The sequence below is a fragment of the Ornithorhynchus anatinus genome, chromosome 13, assembly GCF_004115215.2.
Source record: "Ornithorhynchus anatinus isolate Pmale09 chromosome 13, mOrnAna1.pri.v4, whole genome shotgun sequence".
Classification (NCBI taxonomy): Eukaryota; Metazoa; Chordata; class Mammalia; order Monotremata; family Ornithorhynchidae; genus Ornithorhynchus; species Ornithorhynchus anatinus.
In genome coordinates this window covers 41424629-41445758 of record NC_041740.1, presented here as the reverse complement: position 1 = coordinate 41445758, position 21130 = coordinate 41424629, and the positions used below count along the sequence as shown (strand labels likewise).

General features: G+C 55.6%; 1 protein-coding gene across 3 annotated transcripts in view; it reads left to right on the top strand.

Annotated features, from left to right (window-relative positions):
- CDIN1 (CDAN1 interacting nuclease 1) overlaps positions 1 to 21130 on the top strand; it is an 85600-nt gene that overhangs the window by 20219 nt on the left and 44251 nt on the right. For 2 of the 3 annotated variants that reach the window (XM_029077878.2, XM_039913908.1), the window contains exon 5: positions 952 to 1024. In XM_029077878.2, coding sequence (XP_028933711.1) covers positions 952 to 1024 — 73 coding nt within the window. Of the gene's footprint in view, positions 1 to 951; positions 1029 to 21130 lie in introns of all 3 variants that reach the window. The other variant, XM_029077879.2, reaches the window with a different exon arrangement.

Below are 21130 nucleotides of genomic sequence, written 5' to 3'. Positions count from 1 at the left end.
AAATGTCAGCCGTGATGTGGCTTTCCAATCATAAACAGCATAGCGGAGCCGCTCCCTTCCATTCGGGGAACCGAGACGGGGCCGGCTCCGGGCGGAGGGGCGGGCGGAAGGAGACCCCGACACCCGCGACTTCAGCCGGCCGGACTTCCTTCCTCGTTCCCAAATGGATGGGAATTTCCGGACAAACGTCACCCTTGAAAAGCGTCCCGGGAAGGGGCTGGGGGTGAGCGGGCACCCGGGAGAGCCACGTTGAGCGTCGTGCACAGAGGGGAGATACCCTGGGCCCAGGGAAGTGTTACCGGCCCGTTTCGGGTGGTCCCAGGGCCCCAGACTCCTCTGCAGGGAGAGCGGCCTGGGGGTTGTCGTTTCGGGGGGCTGGCTTGCCTTGGTGCGTTTGGTCTGGAGCCCCCAGAAGGCCCGACTCGCCCTGCCTGTGCCCGGCGGATAGGATCTTGGGGGGTCGGGGCCGCCGGCCTCCCAACGGAGAGCCAGCCTGATGCCGGTGATTTACCGCGAACCCCGTGCGTAGACCCGAGTTCCCGGTCCCTCGTGCCTCCTCGGGCCCTCAGGGACCAGCAGCGATGAACCTCAGTCACTTCGGTGGGATCGCGGCCTTCCCCGCCACAGCCACGGGTAGCGCCCGGATGGCCGAGCGGACGTCAGCACGGACAGGCCGGGTGGGACAGACCAGGGGCGGGGGGGGCCCAGACTTTGGTGGGAGCCTTCTGGAGTGGAGGGGGTAAAGCTCCCCGGGGAGTGAGCCTCGCCTCCCTGACTCTTCCCGGAAATTTTGTGCCCTAGGGTTTTGGGGGAGAGGGTGTGGACCCTTGGCCGGGGAGGCCTGGATCCTGAGAGGCCCCGTCCGAGGGGCGAGGTGGGCATCCGGGGGTCGACGAGGAGGCGGCCGGCCGGCCATCTGACCCTCTCTCCTTCGCTCTGTCTTTCCCCAAGGTGGACTTCTCGCCGGCGCTGATGGCTCGGATCGTCCTGGAGAATTTTTTACGAGAGAAGGAAGGGCTTCCGCGTGAGTATCCGTTTTTCTCCCCCGCAACGGGGCGCTTGTCCCCCACGATCGAAGGGCCATTTCCCCGAGCCCCCGGCACTCTGACGTCCGCAAGGGGTCGAGTGGCGGCTGTGACTTGACCCCTCGAGAAGGTCAGGGTGCCAGGTGACCGGCCCCGGGCACCCACGCGCTGACCCATCTGCCCGGGGCATGCGTCACCTTGCCGGGGCACCGTCCGCCCTGCCCCTCCCCCAGGCCGGACCCGGGGTGGCCTCACTTCTCCAGCGGGGAATCCATGCCCCGCTCCAACGCCGGGCTCCCCGCCTCCGGAGTAGGGAGGAAAAGAAATGATAATAATAATAATAATAAAATAAATAAATAAATAAAAGAATAGAGAACTACAGGAGGAGGGTCCAAGCCTAAATTAATTTGCCACTGAAAAAATACATTTTGTTATTTTCTCTGTGTCAACTGCATGATTAAAACCGGCTGTTAAGAGAGCCTTGGGGACGGGCTCGTAAAAGATTTATGAGTAATATTCAATGTGATATTCAAAGTGAGTCATGAATATCAGGATAATTGCTCTCAGTGCTGACTCTTTTAGTAGGCAGGAGTTTGTCAACTGTCCCATAAATATTTGCCTAGTCTCATGTAAAAAAGACAATTTCATCTTCTGCATTTTTATTGCCTCCTGCAATGTTTACCTTTGGCGCTTGGCTACGGTAGAATAGGTAAAAAGCAGCAGAATATATATATATATATATATATATTCACTTTGTGCAATATCATCTCCTCTCTTTGAAAGCCCAAGTTAATGCCCTTGGAATCTCCCCCGCGCCCCCCGGAAAGCAGATGGGGTGGGGGGGATCTTTGTGGTCGGGTCGGGAGTGCGGCCCTGTCTTGTCCGGTTTCTGTGGCGGTGGTGTGTGTGGTTTTTTCTTCCTCCTCTCCCTTTCTCCCCTCCCCTGTGGCAGCCTCCGAATCAGCCCGGTCGCCCATAACTGGTGGCCCAGTTACTCCAGGGAAGGTTTCATTTGAATGAATTAAGTACTTCCCCTAAAAATTCAATATCATTTCAATAGAAGTGGCCTCGAAAAGAACCCGCAGTGGTGCTGCGTGAGCAAATCACATATGATGTCAGAATGGTATGGTTTCGATTTAATCAAGAAAGAGATTAAAGTGGATGTGTGTTATTTTCAACTTGGCCGCAGAAGCGCCATTTATCAACGTCAACCTTCTGATTGCTTTGGACCGGCTGCCGCCCGCGCCTTGTCAAAATAGCAGTCGGCGACGGCGGCCGCGGCCGCTCGGGCAGGTAGTTCTGGGCTCCGCCGGGCGCGCTCCGGCTTCTCCCGAGGAGGGGGCGGCCGGCGGGCCGGGGACTCTTAATTTGCCCGTCGGAGGGCGGCCTCCGGCGGTTTCGCTCGCCCCCCCCTTCCCCGCCAGGATCGGGGTCCCGCAGACCGGAGATGCCCCTCGCCGGGCCTGGGATCCGCCGTCCGTCCCAGCCGGGCCGGGGGTGGGCCGGGGAACGTCTCTCCGAGGGAGCGGTTCTGGAAGACCGGGGCGGGGAAGAGGCGGAGGAAGCGAAGAGGCGGCCGGGGTGGTCAAGATCCGTCCGGTCTCACGTTAGCCAGGCGTCGCCGAGCGCCGGCCGACTTGCCTCTTCGTAGCCGGCTCGGACGAGACCCGCCCCGGAGAGCGTGTGGGCATCGGTCTTCCGTTCGTCCCGACCGGTGGCGGGGGGCGGGGGAGGCGATCTCCGAGACCGGGCCCGCGGAAATATACCGATTTACCTCCGATCCGGGCCCAGGTATATATTTAACTCAATGGCCGCTAGTGGGAAATCAACGGGAAGGTTATTAAAATTATACCCCAGCGGCGAAGAGCCTCTTAGCGGAACCAAGGAAGATATAATTAGAGGGCCGTCGCCGATCTCTTATTCATTTCTTTCGCTCTTAAATTCAAAATATCGCCGGCCGCGCCGGAAGAGGTAGAAATCGCAGTGGGACGGAGAGGCCCGGCCCCCTCTAGGCAAGGTGGCTCTGATCACGTCTTTATTCCCCGATTTGGGAAGAGCCGCCAGTCGCTGTGGCTTCTGCCCCGACTGACCCCCCCCCCCCCCCCCCCCGACGACCGAATTACTCCCCGGCCGGGAAATCCGAAGGCGTCCGGCTCAGCCGTCAAACCATCACATTTCCCTGTGTGTATATTAGACTTTTGTAATGTGTTTCCATTATGAAACAATGCGGGGATAATTGTCTTCGGTAGCAATTAGCTAACAGGTTTGTTCAGTGCTATTGGCATAAACATCCATCATTTTCTCCTCCGTGACCACACTTTTCGTCTGGCGAGGACAGGGGAGATCGATAGAATTCTATAAAGGGGAAATCACCCCCCAGCTTTAATGAGCTGCAAGACGCCGTCAGACTTGGTTGTATTTTAAATTTTTTTTTTTTCCCCTTTAAAATTGGAACGAAAAAAAAAACCCACTTGTTCCTCGGGGAGAGGAGAGTACTGTGTACGTTCTATTACTTTCACTAGATCAATGTTTGGGCTTAAATTGTTTTTCTTCCATACGGAGCTGTAGCTAATAGCGGCAGGGCCCACGGGTGCGTGCGGTGCGGTTTCAGTAATAAATATTACAATAAGGCCTCGTATTAGGGCACGATTGGATTTTCATTGGGATCTGCTGACTCTCATGATGGGACTTGAGCTATAAAAGGAGGCCGGCCCGGGCTGGCTGGACGGGGCCGGGCACTCCCGGCGACGTGTTTCCGGCAACCCGAGAAGCAGGCTGGGCTGGTGGAGGTGAGAAGCACCGTGGCCGAATGGATGGAGCACGAGCCTGGGAGTCAGAAGGACTGGGTTCTGATTCTGGCCCGGCCACTTGTCCGCCGCGTGACCTTGGGCAAATCACTTGGCTTCTCCGGCCTCAGGTTTATCATCTGTAAAATGGGGATTAAGAATGTGAGCTCCATGCGGGACGTGGATCGCGCCCAACCTGATTAGTTTGCCTCTATCCCAGCGATCAGTACTGTGCCCGGTGTATAGTAGGTGCTTAAAAAGTAGCATTAAAAAATAATAATAAAGACACCGGGGTGGACCCTGCCTCGCTCACGTGCCAGTGGGGCTCTGAGGGACCGAGCCAGGGAGCGTGGATGGTTCACTGCAAGCCGTCCCCACTGCTGCCAACGCACTGCAGGGTTCACCTTGCCGGCAGCGGGACGCGTCTCTCCCCTCTTCGTCGGCATCGGAGCCAGGGCCAGGCTGGTCGCCCGGGGCCAGGAGGGTCTTTCGAGGGTTGTCTCGTTGAAGGCGGTCCCACATTCCGCCAAATGGCGCCTACCACCTGGACCGTCTCTCTGAAAGAGCACCGGCCACCGCCCTGCCAGAAACGGCTCAGGCTCTGCCGTGATGGGTCACGTCGTTGCCGAATTGTACATTCCAAGCGCTTAGTACAGCGCTCTGCACATAGTAAGCGCTCAGTAAATACTATTGAATGAAATACTATTGAGTGAATATTGGTGGCGGGGAGTGAGTCGGTTGGGAGGAGTCCCAGCCGCTGGGTCAGAGCGGTGATAATAATAATAGTAATAGTCATAACAATTGGAGTATTCGTTAAATGCTTACTACGGGCCAAGCATAATAATAATAATAATGAGTGTGGTACTTGTTAAGCGCTATGTGCCAAGCACTGGGTTAGATGTATTAATCAGGATGGATACAGTGCCTGTCCCAGTGGGGCTCACACTCTTAATCCCCATTTTACAGGTGAGGGAACTGAGGTCCACAGAAGTGAAATGACTTGCCCATTGTCACGCGGCAGACATGTGGCAGGTCTGGGATATAAGAACCTGGGTCCTTCTGACTCCCAGGCCTGTGCCGTATCCACTGAGCCACACTGCTTCATCATTAAATCCTGGGGCATTGAAATTAATCCAACTGGACACAGTCCCTGCCCTCATGGGGCGCTCAGTCTAAGGCAGAGGGAGAGCAGGTATTGAATCTCCATTTTGCAGAGGAGGAAACTGAGGCGCAGAGAGAGCTGAAGGGGCTTGCCCGAGGTCCCAGCAGACAAGTGACTTAGCGGGGATGGGAACCCACGTCCTCTGACTCCCAGGGCCGGGCTGTTTCCGCTACGCCTCTCCATCCCGGTGTTCCCTGGAATGCGCTGCCGGTGGAGGTGGGGCCTACGGGAAGGCCCCGCCAGGCGACGTGACTGCAGATAACGGGAAATGCGCACGTGAGATCCACCGCCTCTGGTTCCCGCTCAGACTCGCTCCCATCCACAGAGCGCGCGGAGCCGTCGAGCTCCCCGACACGGCTCCCGTTCACACGCGCGGCCGCCGACACTGGCCGGGTCTTCCCGTCCGACCCCCGGCGGGTTATCCACACTCTCCTCTCACCGCGGGAAGGGAGACGGGGAGGGGGCGGAGCGAGACCCTTCCTCAGCCGAAGGGACGATTCTGAGTGTTGAAATTCAGACGGGGCAGAAAATGGAGCGGCAGATGTTGGTAGTGGTCCCCGTATTACAGACGGGAAGGTCCAGGGGCCAGAGGCCCAGAGAGGTGTAATGACTTGCCTGAGCTCACAGAGCAGGCCAGCAGTCTGTCTGGCAGCACACCTGCCTTCCGATTGCAGTAAATGAAGGGGGAGCCAAGTTTGGGGATGTGCCCACTCCGGAAGGGGACGGATGTGTGCACGCGCCCATGCAGATTGTCTGGGCGGGACTTGGGGATCCGCGAAGATTCAGAAGAATAATGACTGGTCCAACGCCGCCAGCGATACAATCAGAGCAACAGACAATACCAACAGTAATAGTAATTGTGGGACTCGTTATTTATCTATAACAACGATACGATCTCGACGACGATACCCACAACTACGAAATACTCCGCCGACAACCACGATCGCGACACCTCCGCCTCCACCAACCACAGTACGGACAGCACCAAGAACCACGACAGCAGCAGCTGCAGCGGTGATGACGAACCCCACGACGACGACCCCACCGACGGCAACAACCACGATGCCGAACGATGACACCGATGACAACTCCGGCGGTCACAGCCTGAGCAAGGGGTCGGTCCAGGAGTGGGATTGGCCAGTGACAAGCTGACAGGAGGGAATGAGAGAACAGCGTGGCCTCGTGGATTAGTGCCCGGGCCTGGGAGATGGAAGGACCTGGGTTCCCATCCCGACTCCGCCGCTCGTCTCCTGGGTGACCTCGGGCAAGTCACTTCACTTCCTTGGGCCTTAGTTCCCTCATCTGGAAAGTGGAGATTAAGACAGGTTAGGTTGTATCTAAACCAGGGTTTCGCACAGTGCCTGGCACGTAGTAAGAGCCTAACGAATACCGTTAAAAAATCTGTAGAAGGCAAACGTCCAGGAATTGTCCATCCCCTGAAACTATTATTATTTTTATAATTCCTATTATTATCGGTCGATCCATCTGTGGTATACATTGAGCCGAGCACTTGGGCAAGAACAACAGTAGCAAAACACCCATTTCCTACCCGCAGAGAGCTTACAGTCCAGTGGGGGATGCAGGCAAATTAAGGACTAATAGTGGGGGCAGGAGAAAGAATAAAAATCTGCTGTGGAAGTGGAGAGAACTTGCCTGTTCGAAGCAGCAGAAAAAATCTGAGTAAATCGAACCAGTACTTTGGCATATGTAAATACGTGAGCATTGTGTGGCCGGAGGGGCCGAGGGTAGCTGTGGCTTAGGTGGCTGGGAGTTAATCGGGGAAGACTCCCTGAAGGAAGCGGAATTTCAAGAGGCTTTGAAGATGGGGAGAGAGCTGTGGTCCGGCAGATCCGGGGAGAGCCGGTTCCGGGCCGGGGCAACGGCCTGAGCGAGGGGATGGAGGCGGGAGAGCCGCGGACGAGGTGCAGGGAGAAGTCGGGCGTGGGGGTGTGTGTGAGATCGAGGAGCTGGGTTGAGGCTGGAGGGGAACGGACCCACCCTCCGTCTCCCTCTGTCCGGCCCGTCGTCCCTCCCACCGCCCGGCCCTTCCCTCCCTCCCTCCGTCTCCAGAAAACATCCCATTTCACGGTTGTCCGTTTATTAATTGGCAGGGGCCGCGTTGCACCTGGGTGCCTCGCCATCATTTCAATAATTAAAAGCCATAAAAAAGGAGGAAAAAGAGCCTTAATTAAAGCACAGGCCGGCCCCCACGTGGAAGAGTGGAGGACATTTGTTAAGAGCCCAACGGCGTCGCCGGCCCGGCGGCTGAGGCTAGGGAGGCGCGAGATGGGAATTCTCTTGTACTCTCCCAAGCGCCTAGTACAGCACTCTGCACATAGTAAGCATTCAATAAATACCACTGATTGATTGGGAAGAGCGTGGGCAGAAGCGGCACTGGGGACTAGGCCAGGATCACCCTTAGGCTGGGGGCCCGGCGGTAAGGGGAGCGTTTCGCTCTTCCGGGATTGGGGGTCTCAGGCATCTGGACCTTCGGTCCGTGATGGGCAGAAAACTGATGTCGGCCTCTGCGGCTCCCCGCCCTCCATGACCCTCGTGCCCGAACGGTCTCGCTTGCAAGCCGGAGTGGTGTCCCGCCTCTGTTCTCCCTCGGTCTCTCCGACGTCCGTGGCCTCGTCCTTGTCCCCCTCCCTCCTGGTCGGCATTTACCCGGCTAATAGATAGCACCGGCTGGGCCCTTCGGGGCAGCCGAGGGGGACAAGTCGGCCTCTCATCAAAGCCTTTCCCTCCACGGGCGAAAGCAGACGGTGATGGGTTTTGGCCCGTACGAGGCACCAGGGTCTCGGGTAAGGGATTCTAGCCCCAAAGGGGCCCGGAGAGGTGAAAGGAGAAGAAGCGTGGCCTCGTGAAAAGAACACGGGCCTGAGAGTCAGAGGGCCTGGGTTCTAATCCCACCTTTGCCGCTTTAATTCATTCCTTCATTAAGTCGTATCAATTGAGCGCTTAGTGGGTGCAGAACACTGTACTGAGCACTTGGAAAGTACAATATAGCAATAAAGAGAGACAGTCCCTACCCACAACGGGCTTCCAGTCTGGCGGCCGGGGGGGAGGCAGATATCAAAACAACTGCTGGGTGACCTTGGGTGGTTCTGTTCTTCCTCCTGCGTAAACTATGAGTCCCGTGCAGGACAGGGACTGGGTCCAACATAATTAACTTGTATCTACCCCAGAGCTTAGGACAGTGTTTAACACATGGTAAGCGCTTAACCAAATACCAGATAAAGCAAAATAGGGAGAAGAGCCAAAGGGAGGTGACCATTCCTCCTGGAGGCACTGGGTTGCTGAGCCCGGGCAGGAACTGACAATTATTTTCCCCACCTTCAAAGCCTTATCGAAGGTGCGTCTCCTCCAAGAGGTCTTCCCTGACTAAGCCCTCCTCCCTTCTCTGTTGCTCTTGCACTTGAATTGTCTCTATTCGTTGCCGAATTGTACATTGCAAGCGCTTAGTACGGTGCTCTGCACATAATAAGCGCTCAATAAGTACTATTGAACCAATTTGTTTCCTCTTTTCACCCCTCCCTCAGTCCCGCAGCACTTCCGCACGTGTCCGTCATTTATTGATTTATATTAACGTCCGTCTCTCCCTCTAGACTCTAAACTTGTGATACTGTTGTGTCGTACTCTCCCGAGGACTTAGTACGGTGATCTGCACGCAGTAAGTGCTCAATAAATACGAGTGGATGATTGACAGAGTTGGATCTGGCAGTCAGTTCGGATCCCAGCTCTGCTGTACGGCTGGCAGCCGATCACTCCCCGACCCCGGGCCTCGGTTTCCTCCTCTGTAAAATGGGAGGACTAACACCCTTCCTTCCCTGACATTCAGGGGTATCGTGAGGACGAAAATTGAGGTTCTTGTGGTCAAGTCCCCCATAGTGCTAACCGTCACCATCATCATCATCATCATCATCGATATTATTATCCTCTTCATTTTATTCACATACCCCACTGCCCAGGGTTAGTCTTTTCTTCATGCTTGTTTTGAGCAGATGACATGGCGGGAACCGGTGGGCAGAAGACGATTCTGAGGTAACTTGGGCTTCGGATATTTTACTACCGGGTTTATTTTATCCCGGTGCCAATAGAGGACGGCATTTTACCGGCCTAGGAAGACACCTCCCTCTCTTTGGAGAAGTTATCTCTTCTCGGATAGTAGAATAATAACGGCTCTTTCTTTATGTCCCAACTTTATAGTAGATCGCAGTAAACTCAGTACTTTTTCTAAGTGTTCTGAAAGTTGGGCAGCTAAATTTTCTTTATGACCAACAGCCTGTAAACTATCGCCGTCGTTCACAGGATGCCACCCGCGAGATGTAGGGTTGGGGGGCCGGGGGCGGGTGGCCTCCCTGTTTCTCACAAGAACCCCGGTGACCGAATCGACCGAGAGGTGTTGAAAAAAAGCCTTAATCTAGAAACGCTTAACCTTTCCTTCATGACGAGCTTGAAAATTGTTAGTGTGCAGACGTAATTAGGTGTAACGCCCAAAACGCATCTCATCCGCGGCTATAAAAAGAAACTCATCGTGATCCGGGGCCGACGGTAGAACCGGATCGAGGAAAACCTCCTGAAGAGGGCTGAGATTGAATGAGGTGGTTGCGGGCGTCGAAAAGGGAGTCTATTACTGAATGATAAAACTGTCAAAATAATGATCGGGTACACACACCCACCGATTGCCGGAACGATCAATAAAACCAATAGGACGTCACGGTTTGAGAATTTAGGAATCCCACTTTCATGTAGCCCACAAGAGGGATGTTTGCGAGGAGATTTCAGGAGCCGACGAGCGGGAGCGGGATTTGGCTTCTCCTGCTTTCTCCTTTTGCTCCCCCGCTGCCGGGGTGGATGATGATGATGATCGTAAATAATAACGAGGAGGAGGGTGAAGGCGGTGTCTGTCGAATGTCCACAGGGTGCCAAGCACTGTGCAAAGTGCTATGTAGATCCAAGAGAATCAAATCAGAGTCCGTACGGGGCTCTCATTCTTAGACCTTAGAGCAAAGGGGGTTGGATTTGTATTCTTTTTTTTAAAGCCCAGTGCGCAGACGAGGAAACCAAGGCCCAGCGGGTTTCAGCGACTGGCCCCAGGTCACACCTCAAGCAGTTGGCCCAGCCGGGACTAGAACCCGAGTCCTCGGGCTCCCAGCCCCGTGTCCTCTCCACCAGGCTGCACGGCCTCTGCAGTCACTAAATTGATGCTCAGTACCTGCCGTCGATTGCTTGACTGACGGGGGCGGGAAGCGGAGGTTTTGGAGTGGTCCGTAATGGGAGCTGTGAACCCCCTGCCCCCCACTTACCGGTGGGGGGCTTGCGGAGGTGGGGGGTGGTCTCCGAGGCAGGAGGCCGATGCTCCCGGGGTCAGAGCCGGGAAGAGCAGGGAGACGGACTCGCCGGGAATTAATGATGATAAGTCCCCGCCGTTTCTGTGGCTGATCTCTAGACTGTAAACTCATCGTGGGCTGGGAAGGTATCTGCTAATTCTGTTGCATTATACTCCACCAAGTGCTCAGTACAGTGCTCTCTACATAATAAGCACTCAATTACTACCATTTATTGATTGACCGATCCATCTCATATGATCCTCACCACACCCTTGTGAGGCAGGGCGTCAGGAGGTTTGTCGTCCCCCTCGCCCCCCATTTTACAGGTGAGGACACCGAGTCCCAGAGAGGGTGAGCGACTCTCCCGAGGTCACACAGGAGGCTGGGGCGGAGGCGGCTCCCCTCTCACGCCTCCCCAGTCTCTGCTCCGTCCGTTAGGCCGCCCCGCCTCCCTACTTGGGTAGCGGCTTGTGTCTGCTTCCCCTGTTGCCCGGATGCAGTGTGGCTGTGATTGTGTTGTTTTGGTAAGCGCTTACTTCGTTCCGAGCACTGGGATAGATAGAAGGTAATGGGGTCAGACGCGGTCCCTGTCCCACCTGGGGCTCAGAGTTTAATGGAGGGGATCGAATCCCCATTTTACACAGGAGGAAACCAAGACGCAGAAAAGCGTCTGTCGAATGCTTACAGGTGAGCAGACCACAGACCTGTTTTACTTGAAAGAGTGCAACAGAGTGGGTAGACGTGATATCTGTCCCGAAGGAGCCGGTAGGCAGAGCACAGGCCTGAGAGTCAGAGGATTTGGGTTCTCATCCCAGCTCTACCACCTGCCTGTTGTGTGGGCAGATCACCTTCCTGCTGTGTCGCCTCAGCTTCCTCATCTCTAAAATGGGGATTAAATACTTGTTCTCCCTCCAGGCAGACTGTGAGGCTCATGTGGGACAGGGACCGCGCTCAGCCTAACTGTCTTTTGCACTTAGTACAATGTCTGGCACATAGTAAGGCTTAACAGGCACCACTGTTATGGAGTGACGTGCCCAAGGTCACAGAGCCGAGGTCCTCTGGCTCTCAGGCCTGGGCACTTTGCACCAGGCCACCCTGAGAGTAGTATTAGGAGGAGGAGGAGTGGTGGGATTTATTGAACGCTTACTCTGTGCAGAGCACGGTAATCATAATACTAATAGATGGGAGGCAGCAGAGCTGCGCGCGGGACTCAGGAGTTGCTCGTTCTAATCCTGTCAGCCTCTGGCCTGCCGTGTGACCTTGGACAAGTCACTTACCCTCCCTGGGCCTCATAGTCCTCTTCCGTCAAGCGGGGGTGATAGTCCCCATCTGACCCCACCGCCCAGGGACAGCGTGAGGTGCCCTGGCTGCAAAAGCATCTGGGAAAGCGGAGAGGCGGTCTGCATTTTGGAGCGATCTCGATTGGATCCGGTTTGTTATCCGGCCTTTTTAGGGTTTATACTGATCTCTTCAGAGCTGAGCCTAGAGGCGTTGGGGGGTTTATCTTTCCCGGCAGAAGCGCGGGACGGACGCCGGCGGTCCCTGGGATCTCTCCAGGAGCCCGACTCCCATCCTGGAGATTTTGTTCTGTCGCCAGCCTCGCCCCCGGAAGATCGGCCTTGAGGGCTGACTGCCGCCAAGCCGGGCCCCGTGGGAGCCTCTTCGGGGCGGCGGATTCTCGGGACAGTCGACGGGTGTGGCTGACACCGTTTGAAACCGAGACCTGGTTCGCCTCAGGTTGGAAACATTTCACAGGTTGCGTCCGCGTCTTTGCCCACCAGAGATCGGTGCGGAGAGGGCGGGGAACCTTAAACGCTTTAGGACGGAGCACTGTACCCACAGGGCGCCCGGTACATCCCATCCTCAGCTGCTTCTCCGCGGGCTTTCTGGCGCCTTCCAGCTCAGAGGACTCAGAAGGGTCGGGTGGACGCCAGGCGGGCAGGGGGCTTTTGCCACGGGCCGGAGGGATGGGCTGCGTCCTGGTGGCCGGAGATGGCCCCAGTGGATTGGCAGCTGCTGCCCATGGGTATCAGTCATTCAGTGGTATTTACTGAGCGCTTACGGGGTGGACTATACTAAGTGCTTGGGAGAGGAAAATAGAGCAGAGATGTTAGGTACGTTCCTTGCCCACGGCGAGCTTCCGGTCTTCCCCGGGGCCGGGGAGCTAGGTGGGCGGCCCCGCCGGTGGGTGAATTTCAGGGATCCTAGACGGAGTCGGAGATGGGGCTCTCTGCCTTGGCGCTGTCTACCCGGGTGAACCAAGTCGCCGGTAGGTTGTCTTCATCATCATAATAATAATAATGTTGGTATTTGTTAAGCGCTTACTATGTGCCGAGCACTGTTCTAAGCGCTGGGGTAGACACAGGGGAATCAGGTTGTCCCACGTGGGGCTCACGGTCTTAATCCCCATTTTACAGATGAGGGAACTGAGGCATCGAGAAGTGAAGTGACTTGCCCAAAGTCACACAGCTGGCAAGTGGCAGAGCCGGGGTTCGAACCCATTACCTCTGACTCCCAAGCCCGTGCTCTTTCCAGTGAGCCACGATCTTCGATGGAGAGGGGACCCCTAGTGTGTGCCGGCTACCGAGTTGGGCGCCTGCTGAGCGTAGGGTGCTGTGTTGGGCGCCTGCTGGGTGCAGAGTGCTGCACTGGGTCGTTGCTGGGTGCAGGGCGCCGTCATGGGCATCTGCTGTGCGCTGACCCCTGGGGCTGAGATGGACGCAATCCAGAGGGCGGAGAATGGGTAGAACGCTGAGGGGGCTGAAGCGCGTGGGAACCATCAGGCCCGAAACCTTTCCTTTAAGGACTTGACGTTCTCCCCGCCCCCACCCTCAGCCCCACAGCACTTAGGTACACGTCCGCCATTTATTTATTATTAGTTTTTTGTTTCTCTTTTATTGTCTTGTAGTTATGTCAATTTCTCCCCTGTAGACTGTCAGCTCCTTGTGGGCAGGGATCGTGTCATCCAGCTCTGTTGGATTGTACTTTCCCAAGGGCTTGGGACAGCGCTGTGCACCCAATAAGTACCACGGATCGATCGGTTAATACCACCGACTGGCGACGTGTCTTCCGTCGGCGCGGGGCAGAACCGGTCCTCCCGATCCAACGTTCCGCCTCGGGGCCCCGCCAGAACCGGGAGGGCCCCCCCCCCCGCCGGCGCCCCCCGGCTCCGTCGGTCTGCAGGGCGGCGGGTCAGTCGGTGGTATTTACTGAGCGCTTACGGTGTGCAGAGCCCCGTACTGAGCACTTGGGAGACCTCGATATGACAATAAACGGGGACGTTCCCTGCCCACGAGGAGCTTACAGCCCAGCGGGTCCACGAACCAGCGCCCGGGTTTCCTCGGTGGGAGGTGGGGAGCGGGACCCCTTCCCCCTAGCCGCCGCCGACCCATCACCGTTCTCGAGGTCCAGGCGCCCAACGGCATCCGTCAGCCTCCCACCCCCTCCCGCTCCCGACAGCAGAATCGAGCGGGGCCGGGCCCCGTCGCCTCCTTCTTGGGGGAGGAAGAGCGAGAGGGAGAGCTGGGAAATCAGTTCTTAGGCTACTAAGTGCCTTTTTATTTTTGAATAATGATCCGGGAGCAGTTCATTAGCCGCTGGAGGGGAAATAGCAGGGTAAGCAACACCGTACCTGCCTTGACAAGGATACTAATTACCCTCTTTCACGTGGCACGGAAGACACATTCGGTTCGGTTTAATGATCAGGCGAGGAGGCATCAGAAGGTAGGGCCCAGGCGGTGTCAGGTGAGGAAGAGCAGGTGTAAGCAGATTAGTTCTGCCACAGTAACCCTCTTAGAGCCATCTTGTCTGGGATGGCACTAGGGAAAAATATCAGCACTTTTTATTTTTAGTGGGAAGATAAATTTAAGAGGAGTAAATTGGAAAATCAAATGAGGGCTTTAGCAAGCCGGGAGATTTGCAGAGCTGTCTCCTGGTGTTTGAAAGACCCATTTATCATGTCCTACAAGTAGTCAATTTCTCGAGTATCTGTAAATGTTTTCAGATATTAGCCAATTTATATGCTCTGAGATTCATCATGGAATATCAGCTGTACCAGTACGCATTATCTCGATCCGAGATGAAGTTTGATATATGAGCATCTTTGCAGTTCAATGAGTTGTGTGCAAAAAAAGTACGTTTTTAATTAATAAACAAATTTGCTCAGGGGCTCATCAGCGTCAAGAGCAATAACGATTGTCATTCATTATTGTTTATTACATTCCTCCCTCAACAAATGTTGCCTTCTAATGAGATTTCTTTCCTATTTTTTAATTTACTTAATGGCATTTGCAGCCCAGAGGAGGGGAAAAAAAAAAAAGACCGATTTCTGGTCGCGAACCGGCCACCTCGCCTGCGGAGGGACCCGGCCGGAGGGGTTCCCCTCCGGGCCCCGGGCGCCCTCTCGGCTAGGCGAGAAGGACGGAGGCGTCGGGGGGGAGCGTAGGGGGTCGGCGTCGATGAAGCGAACAGACACGGCTGCCCCGAGCCGGGGGGATGATAAGGGGGTCATTTAGAGAGGGAGGGAGGGAGGAAAAGAGAGAGAAGAATTGAAGGAAAAAGAGACCCTCCCCGAAGCCGGTGGACTGCTCCCACCCCGGCTAAAAGAGACCATCATCTCGACGACGAAGACGCCCTCTCCTCTCACACGAGCAACACCCCCGGCTCAAGCGGGGCCCTCTCCCCTCGGCCCGTCCGGCCAGGGAGACCACGAGAGGCCCGAGGGGGGAACGCGTAGGTGATGCGGGTCTCTTCGGTGGGAGGGGCCGGCCCGTCACCGCCGCGCTGGACGAGAGTTATTATTTACTGCTGTGTTTGTGCAGGGTGGCGAATCTTCAGCTGCAAATGGCATTACAGCGTGATGAATGAGCATTAGGGGAACTCATTTTAAATGCGCCTGATTTATTAGCAGCGGGTCTCCATTTTCAGCAGGTCAACGCCTGAGCGCAACACACAAAGTCATCGTCAAGGTCAGCGCGGGGATGAATTTTTTAAACAAAAACATGCCTCGATCCCATCCGCGGAGAGGCCTCTCCGGGCCGGCGGGCGGCTCGGGCCGGAGATTTCTTTGCAGAGGCCAAAGGCAAACCTTCAATTATGACTCGTAGTAAAGACAAGCCCCTTAATGTTCCCGGGGCGCCTCTGGGGGTGTTTACTACACACAACTATTTTGCAGAAGCAAGCGTCAGATCTACAGTATAAAACTACCATTAGGCAGAAAAATCAATCAAAATGCCATTAAAGTGGAATAAGTTGCCAATATTGCTCCTGTGGTCGTGCGGGGGGGGGGAGGTCGGAGGCGGGGGGTGGTGGGTGGTGGCTTTGATTTCTTTCACGTTATTAGACACAGTCTAGTAGTGACTTTGTTAAGGGAAATGAGTGTTGTTTAGAAGTAATATGTCTCTTGGCTTCATAAAGTTTGTGGCCTCATATTTCCTAGTTTATTGATTACCCATTATCATTTGTCATGAAGCGTCCTAACTCAAGGGGAAAATATAACTCTCACTCGCGGGCTGAAAGGGAGAGCGCTATAGATCGGCGGAGGGGAATTTCGGGCAGCCCGGCCGTGGTGGAGGGAAAGCAGCCGGGGAGAAAGGGGCGCGTCGACGGAGCCTCGTGGGCGCTCGCTGTTCTTAGGGGGCGGAGGGATGGCGGTTCCCGATCGTCCCCTTCCTGTGTCCGCCCCGCGGCAGGGGACTGGATGCTCGCTCGGACCACTCCCGTCCGACCCCGGGGGCCGAGACGGGGAGCTCCTTCTCCCGCCGCCCCCCTGGGTCCCCGAACCCCCATCCCCTGCCCGGCCTTTAATTTATAGATGTTTGGGGCTCATATTTAATTTTATTGGAGACTATTAAGGGACATTTCTGCTAAAGTCGGCAAAAAATGTAATTAAACGGCAACTTTAATTTGCACTTGATTGCACTACCGGGAAAGTCAGTTTCTCAGTTCTTAAAAATGAATTAAATCCCGCCCGCCCGGTCCCCCTCCCGCGACACCGTGCGTGATGGAGGGTGGTCCCGCCTGACCCGTGGTGGCCCGGGGCCTGGAGGGTGTCACCCGGTTTCTAAGGAGGAGGCCGGGCAGGAGGCACGGGGGCAGCGAAGCCGCGGCCACTTCGGATGCCCTCCGGCGCCCCTCCACGCCCCCCGTGAGGTAGCCCAGGGGACCCCGACCCGGACCCCTGCCTTAGCAGTGCCAGTCGCCCCCACCCCCGCCCTCTGGGCCCGGCTGCCGCGCTGGAAGATTAATGGTGGCGGGAGAGAGAGAGAGAGAGGAGCTCTTAACCAGCCTGTCCCATAAAGAATTCACAGTGAAGGGAACGTCCTCGTCCTTTAATGAGAAAGCGGTTTTAATTATCCAGGGCCCTGTTAATCGTGCCGCTATTTTTGTATCACGGTGGGAAGTGGCCTTTGTGCCCCGTGGGGGTGAAGCCTCTAGGAGCGACGGTACCCGTCACGGTAGTGACAACAGCAGCGGTTAGTACGAGCAGTGATAGTAGAACTTTTTGAGCACTTGCTACGTGTCGGGCACTGTACTGAGCGCTGGGCCTAATGGGAGGGGCAGCTGGAAGTGAATCCTGGGTCTCGGTTTCGAGGTCAGGGTGGCCGGAGCCAGCGTGTCCGTAGAAGTCACCGGGGCGGAGGGTCCCGAGGGTGGGGGCGGCCTCTCGGGGGCTGGGGGAGCTCTTCGAGGAAGGGACGGCATCGCCCGGACCCTGCTGGGCACCCGGATCCCGTGTCCGGAAGGAAATTCCCCACGGCCCCCGTGACAGTGGCGAAGCCCAACCTGAAATTGCTTGTGTGTAAAAGAGTAGTGGGACGTGGCCGCTCCGGGGGGCTGTTGCCATGGCCTGGCGGGTAGAGCCGGGGTCTGGGAGTCGGAAGGACCTGGATTCTAATCCCGGCTCCGTCTTCTGTCTGCTGTGTGACCTTTGGCCATCCCTTCACTTCTCCGGGCCTCACTTCCCTCATGTGGAGAATGGGGATTAAGACCGTGAGCCTCGTGTGGGACGGGGACCGTGTCCAATCTGATTAACTTGTATCTACCCCGGCACTCAGTACAGTGCTTGGCGCAAAGTAAGCGAATAACAGATACCATAAAAAAATGCATACGCACACTGCACTCATTCGCCCGTACACCTTTACACCACACACACGTTCACACACGTGCTCTCACATCACACTTTCACGTACACTCCCTTCGCAGCCGGAGTCATGACTTTCCTTATATTACAGACATTTTTGCACCCACTCTCACACGTCGCAAACACGATACCCACATTCCCCCCTTCTAGACTTAAGCCCGGTGTGGGCAGGGATTGTCTCTTTACCGCTGAATTGCACTTTCCAAGCGCTTAGGACGGTGCTCTGCGCCCAGTAAGCGCTCAATAAATACGATTGAATGAATTCACAGTAGGTGCTCAGTAAATACCAGTGATTGCTGCACACATACCGCTTCACACGGCACAGCCACGTACACTCTCACGTCACACACCCCGTAGTACACATCACACCCACGTTCACGCTCACACACTCTGGCGGTTTTCAGGGTTTCTGGGAGAGGATTAATACCCCCTGCCCTCCCACCCCGGGGACCCCGGGGGCCGCAGTCCATCCACCCTACCCACTGATTGTGTGCATGTTCGTGTGGGTGTGTTGAGGGGGAGGGGGGATATCCACTGCATAAGGAAGCAGCGTGGCTCAGTGGAAAGAGCACGGGCTCGGGAGTCAGAGGTCATGGGTTCGAAGCCCGGATCTGCCACTTGTCAACTGCGTGACTGTGGGCAAGCCACTCCGCTTCTCTGTGCCTCAGTGACCTCATCTGTAAAATGGGGATCAAGACCGTGAGCCTCGCGTGGGACAACCTGATTACCCTGTATCTCCCCCAGCGCTTAGAACAGTGCTCTGCACATAGTAAGTGCTTAACAAATGCCAACATTATTATGATTATCTTCAATGCCACTGGGGTCTCTGCTCATTAGAGACGGTCCACGACCCCTGCACCATAAAGGAACCGTAAATCCAGACGGCTCACTTTTCCGAGAAGATCACGTGATAGTTAAACGTATCCCGTCCCTTCAGCGCATGCGTGCGCGCACACCGCATCATCCCTGTTGGGCTGTAGGCTCCCTGGGGGCGAGGATCTCATCTTTTATATGTACTGGGCTCTCCCAAACCCTCAGTACAGTGCTCTGCACGCAGTAGCCAGTCGGCAAATACTGTTGGTTGATTGATTAATAATGTTGGTATTTGTTAAGCGCTTACTACGTGCAGAGCACTGTTCTAAGCGCTGGGGTAGATACAAGGTCATCAGGTTGTCCCACGTGAGGCTCACGGTTAATCCCCATTTTACAGAGGAGGTAACTGAGGCACAGAGAAGTTAAGCGACTTGCCCAAAGTCACACTCCTGACAAGCCAGGAGTCGAACTCATGACCTCTGACTCCGAAGCCCAGACTCTTTCCACTGAGCCACGCTGGTTTCCCGTGGACACTGAAAACGAAACGATTGAGTCCCACTCTACTAGGTGCCTCTTGGGTAGAGCACTGTACTGGGCACCTGTGGTGTGTGAGCACTGTACTGGGTGCCTGTTGTGAGCAGAGCAGTGTTCTTCCTTTTTGTCCCCTTCCCATTTGAACATCGGGGAGTCTGGGTAGCGAAAAGGGACCGCAGCGGAAGATCTGGGACGGCACTGGGGGAGAGAGGGATTGGTGTGAGCGTTTAGTACAGTGCTCTGCACACAGTAAGCGCTTAATAAATGCTATTAAATAATAAATGCGATTGAATGATTTGGTGGCCCAGACTCACGGCCCTAGGGACGAGGCCCGCTGCCTTAGACGGGCTTCAGATCTTGGAGGGTCCCACCTCCCTGTGGACCGCACGAGGCAGAACTAAACCCGCTCCCCGGGGGAAGCAGCCGAAGGGCAGACCACGGTGCCGGCAAATGGATTTCTAAATTTTTTAATGGTATTTTCTAAGTGCTTACTCTGTGCCAGGCACCCTAATAGAGCGCTGGAGTAGGTACAGAGTGATCGGGTGGGACTCAGTCCGTGGCCCACGTGGGCTCCCGGGCTTAATCCCCATTTTCCAGCTGAAGGAACTGAGGCCCAGAGAAGTGAAGTGACTTGCCCCAGGTCACCCAGCGGACAAGTGGCGGAGCTGGGTTTAGAACCCAAGTCCTTCTGACTCCCAGCCTGGGCTCTTTCCACTAGGTCACGTTGCTTCCCCGAGATCCTTTTTTTCTAAGAAGGAGGTGGCAACGGAAAGGAGGTTATTCCTGTGAGTGTCGTCTGTCTTTCCCCGGCCAGATGGGAAGCTGCCTGTAGACGGGGACTGTTTTCCATGTGTCTCTTTTTTGGTTTTCCACACCCAACCACGTAGAGTGGTGCTGTACACATAGTAGGAGCTTCACAACTATCAGAGCTAGGAATCGAAACGGCCCTTCTGCTGCTCAGCCAGAAGAGAAAGGCAGCTTTTGGCCCAGCCGGGGCTCGAGGCTCTGAAACCCGACGCAAGTTCCAGTTTTCTTAAAGTTTTCATGGAGGGACGAGGGTCTTGCAAGAGCGTTTCCTTTTTCAGGAGCAGCGGGGATTGTGGACGTTAAGCCACGAGCTGCCATTAGCGGTTGAAGCGGGAAGACAGTCCATCAACCCATCCGGGGTATTGATCGAGAGCTTCCTGTGTGCAGAGCACTGTACTAAACGCTTGGGAGAGTACAGTAGAACAGAGTTGGTGGACACGTTCCTTGCTGTCCCTCGAATGTGTCTAACCAACTCTGTTGCGTTCTTCCATGCGTTTAGAACAGGGCTTCACACAGTAACCACTTAACAAATGAGAGAGACAGAGGGAGGGGGGAACGGGAAGAAAAGGAAGAAAAAGACACTGCGCCTTGACTGATAAATTGAGACGAGCGCTTCGGCCGACTTCTGTCGGCTTGGGAGCTCGGTGCACCGTTTTGCCCACGCAGAGGGTGCGCGCTCTCTGTGGCGGCGGGCGCGGCGGAGGTGGGCAAGACCCTCGGCCCTGAGTAATAATAATAATAATGTTGGTATTTGTTAAGCGCTTACTCTGTGCAGAGCACTGTTCTAAGCGCTGGGGGAGATACAGGGTAATCAGGTTGTCCCACGTGAGGCTCACAGTCGTCATCCCCATTTTACAGATGAGGTAACTGAGGCCCAGAGAAGTGAAGCGACTTGCCCACAGTCACCCAGCTGACAAGTGGCAGATCCGGGCTTCGAACCCATGACCTCTGACTCCCGAGCCCGGGCTCTTTCCACTGAGCCACGCTGCTTCCCTGTATGCGCCAGTGCCCGCAAGGGTCATCCCGGACAGCCTCCGGCTACGGAGCTGGCAGTGCGGGATGAGGTGAAGCCGCCCACGCGCCCGCCCTGCCCCATTTGGCGGCTTTTGCCGGCTCTCCTGTCCGGACCCAGACGGGGCGGGAAGGGGAGCCTCCGTCTCCCGCCGCGGCTTCCCTTGAAAAACAACCGGAGGGGCCAGATCTTTGCTCCGCCTGCTCATCTTAGGCGATTTCCAGCTCATAAATCTCGAGCCGACTAGGTATCCCGCTCCTGATATTTGACCGTAAACTTGCAGGAGAGGAGCCTCATGAATAGAAATCACTTTTTGCCAAACCCCCGCTGATGGGCCATCTTCTCCAGCCCCTGATAAAGAGAAGGAGGCCTTGGAGTTCTGAAGTGTTTAATTCTTTTTTTTAAAAGGTATTTGTTTTATGTACATAGCCATAAATTACACATTAGAAATTATTTCTATTAATGTCTGTCTCCCCCCTTCTAGACTGTAAGCTTGTTGTGGGCAGGAATGTGTCTG